At 43.1% G+C, this 19,830-nt stretch overlaps 1 protein-coding gene across 2 annotated transcripts; it reads left to right on the top strand.

The window, feature by feature from the left end:
• The first annotated feature begins 186 nt into the window (after positions 1-186).
• On the top strand, positions 187-12,997 carry LOC309347920 (snaclec bitiscetin subunit beta-like). 2 transcript variants are annotated; one of them, XM_081872912.1, is made up of 6 exons: positions 187-297; positions 2,499-2,584; positions 4,876-5,102; positions 6,819-6,956; positions 10,434-10,569; positions 12,621-12,997. In XM_081872912.1, exons 2-6 carry the CDS (start codon positions 2,524-2,526, stop codon positions 12,701-12,703), a joined length of 645 nt encoding a protein of 214 aa, XP_081729038.1. In that variant the 5' UTR covers positions 187-297; positions 2,499-2,523; the 3' UTR covers positions 12,704-12,997. The 2 variants fall into 2 exon arrangements, with proteins under 2 accessions (XP_081729038.1, XP_081729039.1); XM_081872913.1 differs by having other exon boundaries at positions 193-297; positions 2,482-2,584.
• Positions 12,998-19,830: the final 6,833 nt, after the last annotated feature.

The raw sequence follows: 19,830 nt of genomic DNA, 5'->3' as shown, positions 1-19,830 counted from the left end.
TATGTGCCCTACATTGGTTAGTACAGTAGGTCTATTCTCTGTGTTCATACTCCATGGATGAATAAGATTCAAGTATGTGTTTGTGAAAGGTGTTAGGGATCATCAATTAAACTAACAGTGGCGTCAAAGGCAAGCCCCCACCCTCCTTTGCTTAAGGAGGAGAGTATATATAAAAATAAAGACATGCAAAGGAAAAAGCTCCAGTCATCCAAAAGTTGGATAAATACTACTTAAAACTGCTGCTGCCCATTACTAGTGTTAAACGAAGGGAAGAAAAGGGAACAATCTACGAAACAGGTATTTCTCTAAATAGACATTTCATTAAAATGCATATATTTATTTCAAACATGTGAAATAACTTCCAAGGTGGCATACAAGTATTCCTCTTTATGGAGTCACCACCCATATCAAGGAATGGAGGAGAGATTTGATTCAGGTCTCCTTTGAATTCAAATCTATTAAATCTGAACTTTCCAAAACAATATGAAAAGTGAAACGCAGCAATCCTTCACAATTCGCAGTTATGTGAATTTTGTCGTGCAACTCACAACCAGTGTTTACATAAGTGCAAATGTTAAGGGATACTGGTGATAACAACATAATAACTAATATTAAATAATATTATGTTAGGATAAATTGCCTGCAAAAATTTGGACGTTAGTCGAAACGGTGTTTATTAGGATAAATTTGTAATAAAAGGCTGATGAAGGTTGTTGTTTTCTAAATTGTGAATTGCTGCAAAATATAGAGAACTGCATTTAAGATTTGCAAAATGAGAGAGGACAAAAACTTTATAAAAGAATGGGGGAACTTTGTAAGTTACTTTGGAGACCATTGTAAGCAGATGGAAACAAACGCAGGATTTTGATTTCACTTGTAGTGTAAAAATTACCATGGATAATATGGTTTGATATAAAAATTGGAGTATGGATGAATATGCAGTGATAGATGTTTAAAATGAGACACCATGGAGGAGATGGGGGGGAAGTCCTGAGATCCAGAGAATCTCTCTATATAGATACATTTTTTTATTCTCTGTTTATTTGTACTTTGTATTTGTAAAACCAATAAAAATGATTTTTTTTTTTAAAGATTGCAAAATGAGAAACTGAGAAAACCAAAATTGACAGGTCCTTCCATCCCTACCCACATCCCACAGTTCTCCTATGTAACAGAAGATACGACATGGTATATTTAGTGCTCCACTGAACATGTTCTGCACCTTTGTGCATTCCCTCTCCTACTCCCTCTCTCTCTCACACACACACACAGTGATGGATCAGTAATCCATTTTTTTATCTGCCTGATCATCAGGCTTTAGGCGAGACTGCCACTTTACTGAAAAATTAGCTCACAATCTTGCAGTTTGGGAAATTCATGTCATGTCTGAGTTGCACCTGTCTTCTCAATTAATTAATCAACTAATTAAATTAATTTGAGAACTTCGGGATGGCATGGGGATGAGGGACCAACTCCCTTCTCTTGTGGGGGCCCAATTAGTGCCATTGCCTTCCGTTAAGAGTTTGGGTGTAATCCTTGACGCCTCCCTTTCCATGGAGGCGCAAGTTACAGCAACAGCCAAGGTGACATTTTTCCACCTTCGCCGCATCAAGCAGTTGGTCCCTTACCTTTCCTGCCCCGACTTGGCCACAGTGATCCATGTGACGGTCATCTCCAGGCTGGACTACTGTAATTCGCTCTACGTGGGGCTGCCCCAGAAACTCCAGCGGGTGCAGAATGCTGCAGCGAGGCTCCTCACGGGGTCTCTGCCATGGGAGCATATTCACCCAGTGCTTTTCAAGCTGCACTGGCTCCCGGTGGAGTACAGGGTCAGATTTAAGGTGCTGCTTTTGACCTTTAAAGCCCTTCACGGCCTAGGACCCTCGTACCTATGGGACCACCTCTCCTGGTATGCCCCACGGAGAGCCTCAAGGTCCATAAATAACAACACCCTAGTGGTCCCAGGCCCTAAGGAAGTTAGATTGGCTTCAACCAGAGCCAGGGCCTTTTCAACACTGGCTCCGGTCTGGTGGAACGCTCTGCCTCATGAGACCAGGGCCCTGAAGGATCTGATTTCTTTCCGCAGGGCCTGTAAGACAGAGTTGTTCCGCCTGGCCTTTGGCTTGGAGCCAATTTGATTCCCTCCCTCCCTCCCTCCCTCTCTCTCTCTCTCTCTCTCTCTCTCTCTTTTCTTCTTTTCCTTCTCCTCCTGCGATGAGGCTACATTTTAATATTTTAATGTTCCATTATTTTAATGTTGTATTTTATTTTTGTATTTAAGTTGTAATCATTCTTCTTGTTTTTATTATTGTTTGTAAGCCGCTCTGAGCCCGGCCTTGGCTGGAGAGGGCAGGGTATAAATAAAAAAATATTATTATTATTATTATTAAATGGGCTCAGTTCAATTTCAGGTGCCTGTTAATGTGGAAGAAAATCAGAATTTTGATCTTCATACATGAAAACAGATGTTCACGCAAACAGTCTTTCCTTCACTGTAGGTGAAAGTTCTGCTACCAACTGGCAATGAAGCCACATTCAGTTTTGATGCTCTACCTAGGAGTGCTGCTTCTCCCTGTATCTGAAGGTGAGATTAAAGTGCCTCGTGATCTAGATGTGAACCCATCTCCTGATACATCACCTTGACTTTTTGCTATATTCCCACACTGGCAGTGGTACAACTAGATACTTTTAGAACGTGGACTAAGTGGTTTGATTTGCACAACCCTTTTAGACAAAATCTTTGCCAGGACATGCTCCTGTGTTAACTGAAGGTTATGGGCTGATAACCTGGGAAAAGGCAGGAAGTGGAATCACCCTTTTGTCTTCCCTGGAGCCCAGCAGGCGGGGAGAGGGAGCTAAGTCTGCAGTTGAGACAAAGGCCAGAGCTTTAGGATTGCAAGGGAATGAAGAAGGAACCATGTTTCTCCCCAATGGAGGAAGCAGAGTCTACTGGGGTAGACTGAACTGTGAAACTATGCTTACGACCCACTTCTGTATATGTAAATGAATGAAAGTACTACAAAATGCCAGTGAACTTCCCATTGGCTCAAAGGAAACGGAACTGTAGTATGTTGCGCCCAAAAATTCCTCACTGCTCTGGCAGTGGAGAGTATCTGGGAGTAAGGTTTGGGGTTATGCCTCGATAAGTGGCTGTAATGATGAAGTACAGTGGTACCTCAGGTTAAGAACTTAATTCACTCTGGAGGTCCGTTCTTAACCTGAAACTGTTCTCAACTTGAGGTACCACTTTAGCTAAGGGGGCCTCCTGCTGCCTCCGCGCCGCCAGAGCCCGATTTCTGTTCTCATCCTGAAGCAAAGTTCTTAACCTGAAGCACTATTTCTGGGTTAGCGGAGTCTGTAACCTGAAGCGTATGTAACCTGAGGTACCACTGTACTAGGATTGACCGGATGTTGATTGGATGCAAGCAGCCTCTAAGGAAAATTTTGCATTCACCTCAATATTGTTCCAGGCCACCCAAATCTCTGCCAAGCAGTAGCAGGAGTCTTGGGTGTCTTGGCACTTAACCAGGGTTCGTGTTTCCTTGGGGGAAAATGAGGCACAGCGGAGAACTGGTACCTTTAAGAATGAAGGTTTACTCACAACCTGAGTTTACAGAGAGAGTTCAAACCATTTACATCTCCAGAACGGCTTGTCTTTTCCAGCAGCACAACATTGGATTCCCAGGCATCTTAAGCGCCATGCCCCTGTCTCTCTGTCACAGCCTGCTCCAGCCAGCCATCATAGTTGCTTCCCATCAGTCCCCACGTGAAGTTCTACCCAGTTTCTCCTTCTCCTTCTCAGCAGTACTTGCACAAAACAGCGCTTCCCCTTCCACTTCCAGTATCCCCCAGCCCCAGTCGCCCTGGCAACACCTGTTCCTCAGTCCTGCTGTAAGACACTTTTTCTTTTCTTTTTAAATAGATTTTTATTAAGATTTAAAAGGTTACCAAAAAAAAAAAATTTAAAAGAATGTCAATTTAAAAGATAAAAAAAGATAAAAAAACAGAACAATACATAAAACCAACATCATCACACAAGACAAAAAGAAAAAAGAAAAAAGAAAAAAAAGAACAAATCATACCTTTTACATAACTAACTTTCATTTACTTACTTCCTTGACCTCCTCTCACCTCCCTTTTTTGTATTCTAATTCAGATTAGGTATTTCAGCAAATCCTTTCCAACTTTGCTTTTATCCTAATAATTTATCATAATATACTGTGATTTTACATTCTCTTCTTTCACCAATTAACTATCCATTTTTACTTACTCCTTTATATCATTTCTGCTAAAACCACATTATTTCATTCCGCCATCCTTCTAACATTCCTTAATTTTACAATGTTTCTGTAAATAAACTTTAAATTTTTTCCAACCTTCTTCCACCAACTCTTCACCTTGGTCTCGGATTCTGCCAGTCATTTCCACCAATTCCATATAGTCCATCTTTTTCTTCCTGTTGCTTACATCCAGCCAAGGGCAGTCCTACCGCAAAAGCTATAATCAGCCTTTTGCTTCTTCAGTAACCCATCCCCAGCAAGTCATTGCCAGGCTGGCCCTTGCTAAATTCATGAGTTTGAGTTAGCTCAAATTCTAACACTTCACTGAATGTAGAGCTTATGGGGGAATCTACCACCCAACCCCCAAAGAAATCTCATTTAGGAAGACAATATATAGGAATACTATAGTATTAACCTGTTGTTAATGTGTCCGCTTTGCAAGGAATAAAACCTGACTGAGCCATTTTGAAAGTGCTTCAGAGGACTAGCCTTGCCAACTCTTCAATTTCCACCCTATTTAGGGTCTTCATCTTTTATTTAAAAATAATTGGGGGTGTTTCTCATGGGGTGTCTGATTTTGTACTTTTCCCCCCAGGCAATGGGCTTCCGGAGGTCAAGTCCCGCGAACGCCGGTTCTTGCTGGGAAACGTTTTTGATTGGAACAAGCCTCCTTCCGGGGACAATGAGGTCCCAGTATCCCGTGACTCCTCTGTGGTCGAGCCAGAATTGTTTTGCCAAGGTGGCTGCCTTGATGGTTGGATAAGTTACCTGGGCCAGTGCTACATGTTTGTTCAGAACCGAGAGACGTGGGAAGAAGCTGAGGTAGGGGGCATCTTCAAAATGAAGATTTTTCTGGGGGCTCATCTTTCTTGTATCCTTCCTTGCTTAGATTTTGTGCTGCGCAAAGTCCCTGTTACGCTCCTCCCTTCCTAGGTTGCAGAAAAGAAGCAAGTCTCTACTTTGTTTTGTTCTTCAAGCATTTTTACAAAAAATAAGCATGAAAAAGGGAAAGGGGGCTATGGCATTCAAGTTAATTTTAAGTAGCACCCAGGACCTGCTGTGAGATGTAAATGTTCTTGAATCAACTGGAAACAGTCGCCATGGTGCTACTAAATTCAGTTTTGCATGATTAAAACATGCAAAACAGTCATATCTAACTTAAAAAGAGGATGCTTCTCAGAAATTAACCAGGATCCACCTTGATGAACATCTCTCTTCAGATCCTATGCATCTTCATTGGCTTTCAGTTTGTACCTAGGTAAAATTTGAGGCTTTGGCTTTTACCTTTAAAGCCACAAATGGTTTGGGACCAGGTTATCTTAGGGACTGTCTTCTCCCGTATGGACCTGCCTGTGGCGTTCACACAGAGCCCCCGGTCGTTCCACGGACTATTGACCCTGCACCACCATGGCTTATCTCTTCCACTGCCACCAACCAGGTTTCCCCGGTAATATATTCAGATTCCAGTTTATTGTGAACGCAAACAAGTTTTAAATACTTTGAAACACTGTAATCCAATTCACTCTCTCCGTCTCCCCTCTGTCTCTAACTCACTCCTATGCCTCCCACCCACAAGAAACCAACCAAACTAACTGCCAAAACCCCTGTGCTGAGCCTTAAACACCGTTAGGCTCTGCCCCTGGGCTTTCTTATTGGTCAGCCTATTAACCCTTTCTCTCTCTCCCCCAGTATGACATCTTCATAATGAGCGGGCAAACGCTACAGGGGCAGTCCTTCCCACCTGCCAAAGCATCTTTCTTTCCCAGAGTCCAGAGGCAAAACACTCTGAGGAAAAGAAGATGGTGGCCATGACTGTTGGGGGATTCAGTTTGCAGCAGTGTATCTGCTTAGTAAAAAGGAAGGTAAAGGTAAAGGTAAAGGGACCCCTGACCATTAGGTCCAGTCGCGGTCGACTCTGAGGTTGCGGTGCTCATCTCGCTCTATTGGCCGAGGGAGCCGGCGTACAGCTTCCGGGTCATGTGGCCAGCATGACTAAGCCTCTTCTGGCAAACCAGAGCAGCACACGGAAATGCCGTTTACCTTCTCGCCGGAGCAGTACCTATTTATCTACTTGCACTTTGACCTGCTTTCAAACTGCTAGGTTGGCAGGAGCAGGGACCGAGCAACGGGAGCTCACCCCATCACGGGGATTCGAACTGCCGACCTTCTGATCAGCAAGTCCTAGGCTCTGTGGTTTAACCCACAGCGCTACCAGCGTCCCATAGTAAAAAGGAAAGGAGACACAAAGGAAAGATTTTGCAGTGACTGCTCCCCACCCTTCATGTTAGGCCCTAGACCTGTGCCCCCTAATGGTACCATTGGGTGGCATAAAAGTGGCCCACTCAGTCTCCTGTAAGGGGTCGTTTGTGTCTCTGTGACCCACTGCTTCCATATTCTTTCACCCCTGTTGCATAAAATGGTGGTCATTTGCACAGAGATCCTCATGCAGATTCTCCAATACAAAATACGACTGTAGCATTTCCTGAGGCATTTTCTCACATTCTTCAGTTGCCTTCCCATTTCCAATTTACTTTCCAGAGAACTTGCCAACGCAAAGTCACAGGTGGACATCTGACTAGCGTCTCAAGTGCAGAACACAATGACTTCCTTGTAAGTCTGGCGACTTACCACGGACAACAGACGGCCCAGTTCTGGACAGGAGGAAGCCACAAAAAGGCAAGTCCAACTAGCACAACACGAAAAATGGTAACTCCACACAACTCTGGAGAGAAGAAAAAATACAGTGGTACCTCGGGTTAAGAACTTAATTCGTTCCGGAGGTCCGTTCTTAACCTGAAACTGTTCTTAACCTGAGGTACCACTTTAGCTAATGGGGCCTCCTGCTGCCGCCACGTGATTTCTGTTCTCATCCTGAAGCAAAGTTCTTAACCTGAAGCACTATTTCTGGGTTAGCAAAGTCTGTAACCTGAAGTGTCTGTAACCTGAAGCGTCTGTAACCCGAGGTACCACTGTATACGGCACAGTTGCATTACCAAAGCAAAACATGGCACTTAAATGTTTTGCAGACACAATTTTTACGATTCTAACTCCTCTACCCAGAACTCTTCCCAGTGCTCTAAGCCTGAGGGCTTGTTCACACTTCTGTTGGTCCCATGCTTTCTAAACACGGGTTCAAGCGGTTTGCCTTTGTTTAGCGATAAATTGGAACAAACAGCAACCCACAGAAAACCTAGTTGCCGTTTGCTCTGATTCAGTGCTCAGCTCAACCACAGTTTTCCCAAGGGAAAGCAGTTGGGCAAACGAAAGTGTGGCTAATTAAGAAAGAGCTGTCAATCCTTTCCGTGTTCTGATTGATCTCTAGGTACTTCATCACCCCTGTTCTATAGGTGGTTCCCCCTCAAAATGAGGGGCAGGACGATGCGAATTTGGGCACAGACACAGTGTGCACACCACACATTGCCTTGCCAAGTCATTTCCACCTTCCCTACACCACAGGCCAGGTGAGGGACAGGTAAAGAGCTGGCTCAGCCTGAAATTGTGAATTTTGTGCTCTTTATTCAGCTGGTAGGAGCAATGAATGAAACTTTCCCTAAAACGTCTAGCTATATACCGTATTTTTTGCTCTATAAGACTCACTTTTCCCCTCCTAAAAAGTAAGGGGAAATGTGTGTGCGTCTTATGGAGCGAATGCAGGCTGCGCAGCTATCCCAGAAGCCAGAACAGCAAGAGGGATCGCTGCTTTCACTGCGCAGTGATCCCTCTTGCTGTTCTGACTTCTGAGATTCAGAATATATTTTTTTTCTTGTTTTTCTCCTCCAAAAACTAGGTGCGTCTTGTGGTCTGGTGCGTCTTATAGAGCGAAAAATACGGTATATATTATTTACACAATGGGCCCCGCGTGACTGGCTAATTCCGGGCTCCTCCTGCAGGCCAATCAGGTTGCTGATTCACTTCATTTAGGAGCCTGATTGGCTGCTCCTGCAGGCCAATCAGGTCACTGATTCACTTCCACCTGGAGCTGGATTGGGTGGCTCCTGTGGACCAATCAGACTGCTGCATTCTGGATCCTATTGTTCCAGGATTCAGCTCAGGAAATAACACAGCCCAAATAGGACAAAGTACAATCCAAGGGATGCTGGAGCCTAGGACTTCCTGATCAGAAGGTCGGCGGTTCGAATCCCTGCAACGGGGTGAGCTCCCGTTGCTCGGTCCCTGCTCCTGCCAACCTAGCAGTTCGAAAGCACGTTAAAGTGCAAGTAGATAAATAGGTACCGCTCCGGCAGGAAGGTAAACGGCGTTTCCGTGCGCTGCACTGGTTCACCAGATGCGGCTTAGTCATGCTGCCCACATGACCCGGAAGTTGTACACCGGCTCCCTCGGCCAATGAAGTGAGATGAACGCTGCAACCCCAGAGTCGACCACGGCTGGACCTAATGATCAGGGGTCCCTTTACCTTTACCTTTACAATCCAAGGCTGCTGGGTCTTGTGGAGCCCTTTGCTGAGCACTCTGCGAGACACAGCAACCAACCGATCGCTGCTGCTTTGCAGCCTCTGCCTCTGCCTTTGCAATCCAATTTCAAATCATGTGGACAAAAATTACCACATGGTGTAACAGTGACCAGGAGCGAAACTGGGCTTTATTTCACCAGGGTCAAAGAGGCAGTTTGTTTTTGTTTTTTTAAAAATAATATTTATTGAAATTTTACAAAATCAAAAATACAAAAAAGCATAATAAAACAAAAAACAGAAGAAAACTCTCAAACAAAAATACAAAAAACAAAAAACAAGAAAAATAGAAAAATGGAAAATAGAAAGTTAAAACAAATCCATTTTTTTATAACTTTAAGCTCATCAACTTGTTTCTTTGACTTCCTCACACCTCCCCTTTTTGTATTCCCATTAAAATATTCAAATCAGCAAATCCTTATCCTAATTCATTTTTACATACTCTTTTTAACTTTTGTTGTTAACTTTATCTTCCCTCAGACCCATAAACTTTAAATTTTAGAATTTGAACCATATTTGTACTTAACACCTTCAAATCTTCTGCTAAAGCCAATTAAATCCTTTCCAGCACAATCTATTATTTCATTAATATTACTAAGAAATAAAAAGATATACAAAAGAAAGTTCTCTTATAATTTTGTCCGTCGTCCCTTCCTCCTGGTTTCGGGTTATGTCAGTCCTTATTTCCCTTTAAATCTTAACCATCAGTCCGGTGTTCTAATGTCTGAGGCTCTCAAATCACTTCCAAGCCCCCTCCGCTGGCTTTCTTGTCCCTGGCAGTTTGGCACATACACACAGACACACCCCACACATTTGCATACACATGCAAAGGGACTGGAAACCTCAAAGGCACTCCTCTGGAGGCTTCCCCCGGGGCAAAGAAATCTGGCTAGACATCCCCCCCCCCATAGCTGTGGCACTGTAGTGACATCAGGTGATTGACAGATAAGCAGCCTCACCCTCTTGTCCAGCCCTGCAGCAAGGAAATTATGTGCCCACTGATGAAGGAAGAGGTGTGTAGGGGGAGCGCATCGCCCCCAGCAGTGCAATCCTGGTGGGGTGCCATCACGGCTGTCCCCCCGCCCGTGCTGGGCACCACACCCCTAGGCCGGCACCAGCCCTGCCCCTGCCTGCTCTCTGCCCCTCCCCCCAGTGCTGGAGCATGAAGCTCCGCCACTGTATGTGCCAACTCCTCTATGGCGCAGAATGCAGCTCTGCTTGAGTGTGTGAACCAGGCTTCGAAACATGTTCCCACGCTTCAGTGCTCATGTTTTCAGCTAACGAAATAGCACGTTCAGAATTAAAAGTCATAGTTGCCATTAATATTTGACAGAGAAGCCTGTCTAACATGGTTAATAATGGAGCAGAGCTTTAGGTGACATCTAATTAAAAGGTTTTGCTTAGATTCTTGGAATAAGCTGTGCTCACCGAACAATGCAGAGTGGCAGATTCCATAAAATCTCAATCTGTTTGCAGAGAATCCATCTGATAAATTACGCACCGCACATTATTCATGCCCTTTAAAAGTATGGAAACCCCACTTCATGCAAGAGACTTTTGTGCGCATTCCTTTGAAAACGCCTCTCGCTCATTCCGTTTCAGTCATGCTTGAATATGGAAATTCCTAAACAGTTTACCGGGTGGTGCGATGGTCTTCATTCAATTCCTGCTTGGTTATTCTGCAGGGATCTTCGCTAGAATGGACGGATGGCTCCGGGGCAAATTTCCTTCAGCGTCCACTGAGCTCAATTCTTCATGTTTTTGGGGAAGCAATTAACAGTATTCTGCACAGTCGCATCTGCTTAAAGATAAATCTAGGAGGTACATTGTAATCCACAAATATGATATATGTATTTGTTTAGTTCATCCCAGAAAGCTAGGTTTCCTCCACTTTTCAAAATTCTAAGTATTAAATACTCCTCTGGTCACTTTCCCAGCAACTGATACTTTAAGCTAAAGTGATATTTAACACTTTACATGTTGGTTGTGTTTTGTTTGCGTTGTGCCATTGAAATGCCATTAGATACAACAGGCTGATGTTAATTTTAGGACATCATTGAGTGCAATTTGCATCAAAGTTCCATTGCAGAATGGAGTGAGCTCCCTAAAAAGGAAGTTTAGAGCTGATTCACTCCCACCCTCCTCAGATTAGGCATTAATTTTATCAAACTAGTTCAAATCAGAGTTAAATGCCCAGCCGAACAACATTGCAGCAGTTGGTTGTCCAGGGATTTCATTTTGGGATAACATCTACATTCATCTTTAGTTTCACTGTAGAAAATTTGGCGGCTGCCATGTCTTGAGAAATTTGGCAAGCGTTAGCAAACCTGTTTTGACTTTCCTTGAAATCACTCAATATTTTATTTCAGGATGAATATCCATATTCTCCTTGGGTGCAATCCACCTTAGGTGCATTTTCAGTCAAAACCCCAATTGCAAAGTTTACGTTCAAATGCAAAGTTTACGTTCTCCAGGCTCATATGGTGCTTGGAACTTTTAAAAGTAGTTTGGCAAACCTATTGAGGACATAACTGGTGCTCCAGAAAGGCTTGGAGCACACAACTTCCATCGGGGAGAAATTCCAGAAGAGTGGTCATATTATTCTGTTCTTTATGCTTTAGCAAAAGGGCTTTTATGATGGCCATATCATTCTGTGTGTGGTGGAAGTAATTTGAGCATACATTTCTTGCCCTGAAAACAAATGCATTTTAGTGTGCCCAAACCACCTCTACCACACTAAAACTGTAACATCTCCTGTCCCCCTGAAATAGTAAGGGTACCAGATGCATATAAAGTGAGCTGCCCAAAGAAAATCACTCACCCAGTTTGTGGCACATGTACAATCTTCTCTTAAGCGTAAAACTCAGGCGAAACAATTGATTCCTGTTTGCAGTGAAGGGAGCAGATCATTTTGCCTATCATGTGGCTATTTTTCCTCTCTGCTCCCCAGAGGGTATTTTCAAGATTTCATAAACTGAATGGGTGCTATATATAGTGCTATATATATATTACCTCTCTCGCCCTGACCTAGCCACTGTGATCCATGCGACGGTCACCTCCAGACTGGATTATTGTAACTCACTCTACGTGGGGCTGCCCTTGAGACTGACCCAGAAACTCCAGCGGGTGCAGAATGCCACGGCGAGATTCCTTACGGGGTCTTCGCTGCTAGATCACATTCACCCGGTGCTATACCAGCTGCACTGGCTCCCGGTGGAGTGCAGGATCAGGTTTAAGGTGCTGGTTTTAACCTTTAAAGCCCTATACGGCCTAGGACCCTCGTACTTACGGGACCGCCTCTCCTGGTATGTCCCACAGAGGAACCTACGGTCTTCAAACAAAAACATCTTGGAGGTCCCAGGCCACAGAGAGGTTAGGCTGGTCTCAACCAGAGCCAGGGCTTTTTCGGTTGCGGCTCCAACCTGGTGGAACGCTCTGTCACAAGATACTAGGGCCCTGCAGGACTTGACATCTTTCCACGGGTCCTGCAAGACAGAGCTGTTCCACCAGGCCTTTGGCCAAGGCACAGCCTGACCCCCTTCTTTGGTAATTCTTCACAGAACTCTAGCCCAATGGTTGCCATAAATTTGATTTGAATTAATTTTATAATGAAATTATTTTAGAATGTTGTATTATTTTATTGTTGTTAGCCACCCTGAGCCCGGCTTTGGCTGGGGAGGGAGGGATATAAATAAAATTTTATTATTATTATTATTATTATTATTATTATTATTATTATTATTATTTTATTAGACAAAAGCTTAATTGAATAAGCTTACAAGGTGCTTGGCATTTTTGATGAGAAGATAATATTTTTCTAATGAATTATTGGATTTTATTTTGTTTTTATTCACTACTTGCTTTTCTTGCAGGCCAGGGTAAGTGGGACGGCTCTGATTGCAAAAAGAAGCTACCCTTCGTCTGCAGCTACAAACCCAACCTGACACCCCCATAATCGCAACAGAAAAATAATGCAACCTCTTCTACTGAACCTGCTTTAACAAACACGGACACGGACAAAATCAAGTTTTTTTGCTTAAGTGCTACTTGTTAAATGTGGTCCAGATATTGACACATGCCATTATTTAAAGTTCGTACTACTTAAATAAAGTCTGGCTCAATTTGAGTGCTTAACAAGATCTATGTGCCACTTAACCTCCATGGGGATTTGAGGAATATTGGTGAGAAACCTTTAATTTAAAAATAATTACAAATCATTCATTAAAACATTACTTATTTCACCATTTAATGGCCTGGTCATACATTTTAAATGCTGAAAACACTCTCCTTAGGCGTGTCAGATAAATCCATGAAGAGTTAATTGAATGCTGTTATTGGGTTGAAAGAAAAAAGAAATGGTTGTAGTTTTAATCATCAGTTCAAAGAAAAGTCACACAAACATGAAAGGAAGTGCAAATCCAATGGAAAAAGCATGGGTCTATCATTGTACACACAAAAGATACAGAAATTTGTCAACAGCACTGCTGAATGCAAACTTGTTATTATGGTTATGTATGTTTAATTGCTTTGCATTATACATCACTGTGTCCTGTATAAACAGACAGCTTCCCTTTGTTTTTTTCTTAATTATAACTTGTGTATCATTTGTTAGACATAATAGATATGTCTGCCTATGTGAGGCACAATTCACAAAGATATTCTCCTGAGCAGCAGCCCATGGGAAGAAATAGGGCAAAGCGAGAACACATCTCTTTGTGCAACAATCTTGATGGATATCTGGCAGAGAAGAACATTGCGATGGATTGTGTTTATAGTCAACAAATGACAAAAGCGTTGAAGGGAATTACAAAAAAATAATAATAAATGCTCAGAGGTTATCAGTATTAAGTTGTGGGCGAACATATCAGACGACACAGCGATTCTTCCAAAGCAGCTCTTTATTTGTAAGCTGGAACAGAACTGAACTGAGGAGCTCAGTCAGCCTGTTTATATAGAGCTCCACTAGAATGCAACAGTGACCATTTTCTGTAACTAGCCAATCACTGAACGTCACTTTTGATCCTTCATTTGCATAACTATCTATAGTATCCCCCTGCTGGCCCAGGGTGAGAACTTCAGTACATAACAATCAGGATTTGGTGGTTGTCAGTGGCAGATACAGTACTTACATGTTTAAAGAATAGACACCTTTACCCTTATGGGCCTTACTGAAGTTGAAAATGAACAAATGCTGGATATGGATGGCATCCACACTGGAGTTCTTAAAGGACTCAAATCTGAAATTGCTAGCCTTTTTGGAGAAATATGTAACATGTCCCTAGAATCAGCCTCCATGGTGGAGGACCAAAAAGTGGGTGATGTACCATTGTTTTAAAAAGAAGTATTCCAGGAAGGATACAGGAAATTACAGGTGCATTAACTTAACATCTGTTTGAGGAAAAGTGGGAGAAAGCATCATTATTAAAGATCAAATTACCAAGAACATACCTTGCTGAAGTAGAGTTGACCTGACTTCTCGAATATAAGTTCTGTCTAGCTAACCTTTTTAGGGTTCTTTGAGAGGGCCCATAAGTAGGTGATAACGGTGACCTAGAACACATCATATACCATTAGACCTCAGTGCCAGCAAAAGGCTGATGGCCTCCAGCTCTACTTCCCATTGTCCTTGGAGGCAGGTGAGGTTGTGCAGGTGCTGGACCAAGTGCTCAGAGGCAGGAGGCAGGAGGCAGTCAGCAAACACACTTCTGTAGGATTCTGCTTCAGTGGGCTCTGTCTGCCAATGGGCAGACCACACAAGGCAGTCATCCGTTTTTGTTTCTCAAGACATACAGAAGTCCCCATTCTGAGAGAACAGTTTGCTCCCCTCTGAGTCCTTGAATCCAGTCACACTCACAGAATTGCAGAGTTGGATTCCTGCAAAGCAGGAATCGCAGCTGACTTGTGACTTCCAAGGTCATAGTGGAAAATCCACCCAACTCTTTCTTTCACCTTCATGACACGTTAACCATCTATTTTACTCTCTCACTTGTGTCTGTCTTTCTTATTTCACAAATCTCACCTGTATTTTACATTTGTGAGATTTTGAAAGCTATTTTCATTTGAAGTTTCCCCCTTACTGGTTTCTTAACCCTCTCCTTATCCAAATGGAAGTCTGCTTTTCACTCCACAAGCATTTGTTTATTCCTGACAGTAGCAAAAGTTCATACCTGAGCTAACACCCCGGGAAAGAATATTTCATCCTCCTCTGCTTAAAAGCTGTTTAATTCTCCACATTGCTACACTCAGAGATGCTCTGTCCCTGAGAAGGAAGACACTTTCTGTAAGGGAAGTCCCTTTTCTTTTAAAGTTGTTTGGGCAGGCTAATTCCAAATCTGTTTGTAGATCTGCACAAAGAAAATGGTAAGGCTGTTTGCAGATTGCAATGTTCCTTGCAAAGTGTGAAGGGTGAGTCTGCGAAGGAGAAACAGATGAAAATGGTTCTGATCTGCTAATTGGATTTTTTAAAGAATCTCCCCAGCTAATCTCAGCTGGAACTCTTAAAAGCAATTGTGTGACTTGTGTTCACTTGTGTGACTTTTGAGGCAACAGTGAAAAAATACAAATAACAACCACCACTTTGGCATCATCTTGGCCCTCTAAGCTATACTGCCATTATTCCCATTTTACTTAAAGCCACCAGCTGGCCATATTCAGATGTCCTGATAAACTGCAGGGCATGGTTTACTGTGAATGAGCTTGTATACTCTTCTGATTCACTCCTGCTACACTCCTCCCTGGGACGCAGGTGGCGCTGTGGGTAAAACCTCAGCGCCTAGGACTTGCCGATCGCATGGTCGGCGGTTCGAATCCCCGCAGCAGGGTGCGCTCCTGTCGTTCGATCCCAGCACCTGCCAACCTAGCAGTTCAAAAGCAGCCCCGGGTGCAAGTAGATAAATAGGGACCGCTTACCAGCGGGAAGGTAAACGGCGTTCCGTGTGCTGTGCTGGCTCACCAGATGCAGCTTGTCACGCTGGTCACGTGACCCGGAAGTGTCTTCGGACAGCGCTGGCTCCCGGCCTATAGAGTGAGATGAGCGCACAACCCTAGAGTCTGTCAAGACTGGCCCGTACGGGCAGGGGTACCTTTACCTTTACTTTACACTCCTCCCCTGATGCCAAGATTTGTTCCTGACTTTTCAGTTGTGCTTTGTTTGGGTGAGGAGTGCAGCCAGAGTAACTGGGCAGTGTCCACAGCAAGTATGCCACATGAATCTCTGGTGATCCTAGACTATTCTTGAAAGCCACCCCAATCTCTGAGTGGTGCAAGATTCCTGGGGTTCCAGGCTCTCACCAGAGCCAGTGTTTCCTTCTGAAAATGAGGCACAGCAGAGACTGTGGTGTCCTTAGGATATATGGTTTATTTACGCATATATACAACCTAAGCCTACCTTCTTCTTTCTTTGGCGATCACTCGTAGCCAAGTAAGATTGTCTTCCATACACAGTCTTAACAGTGAGTCCATAAGTGACTGTGGAGGCCAGTTCTGAATCCACACATCCTTCCACAGTGGGGACCTAGGTTTCCAGGTAGGAGTTGATCGCGGTGAGGGTTTGCCAGGTGTGCCTTCCTCTTAGCGTGTTTCTCCCTTTCGTCCTGAGTTCAAGCGTCTTCAAAGTCCATGACACCTTTGATAAAGGCTGTTCTCCAATTGGAGCATTCACAGGCCAGTGTTTCCCAATTCCCGGTGTTTATACTACATTTTTTTAGATTTGCCTTGAGAGAGTTTTAAGCCTCTTTTGTTGACCAACAGCATTACGCTTTTCATTTTTAAGTTTGGAATAGAGTAGTTGCTTGGGAAGACGATAATCAGGCATCCGCACAACATGACCTGTCCAATGAAGTTGATGTTGAAGAGTCTTTGCTCCTTCCAGTACACTGGCATTATTTTGCCTGTCTTCCCAAGTGATGTGTAAATTTTTTCGGAGACAATGTTGATGGAATCTTTCGAGGAGTTGGAGGTGGTGTTTATAAGTGGTCCACGTTTCACAAGCATACAGCAAGGTTGGTAGCACAATAGCTTTCTAAACAAACATTTTGGTTTCCCTCTAAATATCCCACTCCTCAAACACTCTGCACTTCAATTGGGAGAAAGCTGCACTCTCAGAGTTCAGGCGATGCTGGATTTCAACATCAATGTTGGCCCTTGTGGAAAGATAACCGTCCAGGTAGGAAAACACTTTCCAATGTTACAGCACTAAGCTGGATTTGCCTGTGTTGAGATATAATCTTGATAGCTATCATGGAACATATTAATCAGTGATCTGTCCAGCAGTCATCTGCACTCATTATAGCTTTTGTAAGGAGCACATCACAGCGAACTTCAGCTTGGACAATTACATGGTCTAAGAGGTGCCAATGGTTCAACCGAGGGTGCCTCCATGATATTTTAAATTATTATTTTTTGTCAAAAGAGTGTGTTTTTAAAAACAAGATTGTGTGCTGCACATATAGTCAAAAGTAAGATTCTGTTCTGGTTGCTGTTGCCAATTGCTTGTTTCCCAATAGTTCTAAGCCGCAGATTGAAATCTAGCCCAACTTTTGCATTAAAATCACCCAGGAAGATAATTTTATCCTCCTTAGTCATCTTTGATAGTATGGCATCCAGCTGGCAGCAAAAAAATTATTTAATGTTTTCATCAGCATCCAGTGTTGGTGTATAAGCACTTAGAATAGTAGCCTGTTGGCTTTTGGTGAGTTTTATTTGAAGGGTTGAAAGTCACTCATTAATGCCAGTGGGGACTTCTGACAAGGGCGTCACAAGATCGTTTTTGATAGCAAAGCCTACTCCATGTATTCAACATTCTTGTTCAGGTAGAGCTTTCCAGAAGAATGTGTACCATGGAGGGACTCATAGCATTACCAGCCTGCAACCCCTTCCCCTCTCAGTCACAGCACAGCCAGCTCTTACACTGTACTTCAAATGGTGGCTTTGATTTCTAGCTGACTCTGAGTTGAGGTAGGCGTCCCACCCTTTGCCATCTAGCTCAGAGCCTTTGGTTCCTAATGGTCCATTTCATTCACTTTGTTCTCTTAATGGCTCATCACTTTTCCTTTGTTTTCTTAATGGACCATCTCCCAGGCGATCTCCTGAATATGGGAAGATGGATCCAGAGATTAGGAGTCTGCCGATCAGAAGGTCGGCGGTTCGAATCCCCGCAACGGGGTGAGCTCCCGTTGCTCGGTCCCTGCTCTTGCCCACCTAGCAGTTCAAAAGCACGTCAAAGTTCAAGTAGATAAATAGGTACCACTCCAGCGGGAAGGTAAACGGCGTTTCTGTGCGTTGCTCTGGTTCGCCAGACGCGGCTTAGTCATGCTGGCCACATGACCCGGAAGCTGTATGCCAGCTCCCTCGGCCAGTAAAGCGAGATGAGCGCCGCAACCCCAGAGTCGGCCACGACTGGACCTAATGGCCCAGTGTCCCCTTTACCTTTACCGTTATCCACTTTCACAAACACAAGTCTTGATTAGGCTCTAACACTTACTGGACCCAAATTTAGGGGATTCTGGCACCAGCAAACTCATAACAATATAAAGCTGACTCACCTTGGTCCAAATCCAGTATTGTGAATGCATTGCTGTGAAGGATTTTCATGGGGAATGTGGTTTTGTGTTCTATTCATTTCATTGCTAGAACACTGAAGAATTAGGTCTCCTGCATTTATGTATGAGATGAAAATTTCCTATTGATTTTTTAAAATCAACAAATGTCAAGGGAAAAAGACATTGTTTAACTCATGCCCAATTCCAATTTTGTAATTATATCTTCCAAGATTATTAAAATAATATCTTATAACAGCGAAGGAAAATAAATGGCACAGTAAATTGTATCCTATTTTTGCTCTTATCTTTGTCCTCATTCCGTTGTTTTGCATTGATATTATTATATTTTGTTAAAGCTCGCTTTCATTTTTCCTCGCTCTCTGGAGATTAAGTCTAGGTGAACAATACAGGGTTATCAAGACAAATTCAATTTCGCAGGATCCTAAAGGGAAATATTTATGAAAATGCTACCATTAGAAAAGATAAGATGCCCGTCTCACTTGTCTTCCTGTGGCTGAGATTATAAATCAAAGCTGAATATATCAAGACTAACACTTTGTGAAGCAAGGCAAGGGGCATAATATTTCAGCAATGGGAAAGATCGTCTTTTATTTTACCAAATACTTTTATTTTAATTTATCTGGTATTTTCAGTTTCTTTCTCCTCAAGCAATAAAATTAAAATTATTATATTGTTACATCTGAAAAGTCAAAACATTTAATACATTTAATTGCAGGCTGGATCTTCCTTAGTTGTTTCTTGACCCATCAGCAGTTGACAAGGGATGGGATGGATCATCCAAGACTCAATGACCCAAGATTCATCTGCCTCCTCCTCCTCCTCCTCCTCCTCCTCCTCCTCCTCCTCCTCCTCTTAGTTTTTGTTCCAAAGGCCTCCCTCCCTGCATTTGCAACTGAATACAGCTAGAGTTCACGCGTGCTACACCTGTTGAGCAGGTGCCAATGAGAGAGGTCTCCACTGGTGCCTTAAAAAAAATATCTTGTTGATCTCTTCCTACAGAGGCTTAAATTATAAACCCCGGTGATCACTTTCTTGACACTGTTTCCAGAAGAGCTAGTGTTGCTAACTAAGCTGACTGCTGTTAATTTTAATTAGGGGATGCAATCAACGTTAGTGCTTTCTTTTGGTGATGCACCCATGTTCACTGGGTCCTCCAATCAGGGTTCAAATTTTTCACAGTGGGACAGTGAGTAAAGAATAAACAATGATAACAATCAAAGATTCGAGAGCATAACAGACACAAATCAGTTCATTGGTGTACAATGCTTCATTTAGGCATATTATAATGTTCAATAGAAGGTAATGATACAGTATTATGAAATTTGAATAAAATAAAGCAAGGTGAAGGAATCTAAGCTGACATCTTTATCAAGCTATCCACCATGGCCTTGTTTCTGGTCAGTCACCACTGGTTTCCTTCTCATTAAAGCATATGTGAAATTAGGGTGTTTGTGTGTCCCCCCCCCATGTGTGTGACATCACACTTGTTGACCTCAAATTGCATTTGCATGCCTATGGTTTT

The sequence above is a fragment of the Podarcis erhardii genome, assembly GCF_964252035.2.
Source record: "Podarcis erhardii genome assembly, chromosome: 8".
NCBI lineage: Eukaryota > Metazoa > Chordata > Lepidosauria > Squamata > Lacertidae > Podarcis > Podarcis erhardii.
The sequence above is the reverse complement of the archived record's forward strand: the minus strand, read 5'-3'. Positions and strand labels throughout refer to the sequence as shown.

Bases quoted from the DNA above. Each gene is read 5' to 3' on its own strand.
- LOC309347920 (XM_081872912.1), top strand. From the start codon at position 2,524: ATGAAGCCACATTCAGTTTTGATGCTCTACCTAGGAGTGCTGCTTCTC. The intron at 2,585-4,875 runs GTGAGATTAAAG...TTTTCCCCCCAG, and splicing joins GCTTCTCCCTGTATCTGAAG to GCAATGGGCTTCCGGAGGTC. The intron at 10,570-12,620 runs GTACATTGTAAT...CTTTTCTTGCAG, and splicing joins CTTAAAGATAAATCTAGGAG to GCCAGGGTAAGTGGGACGGC.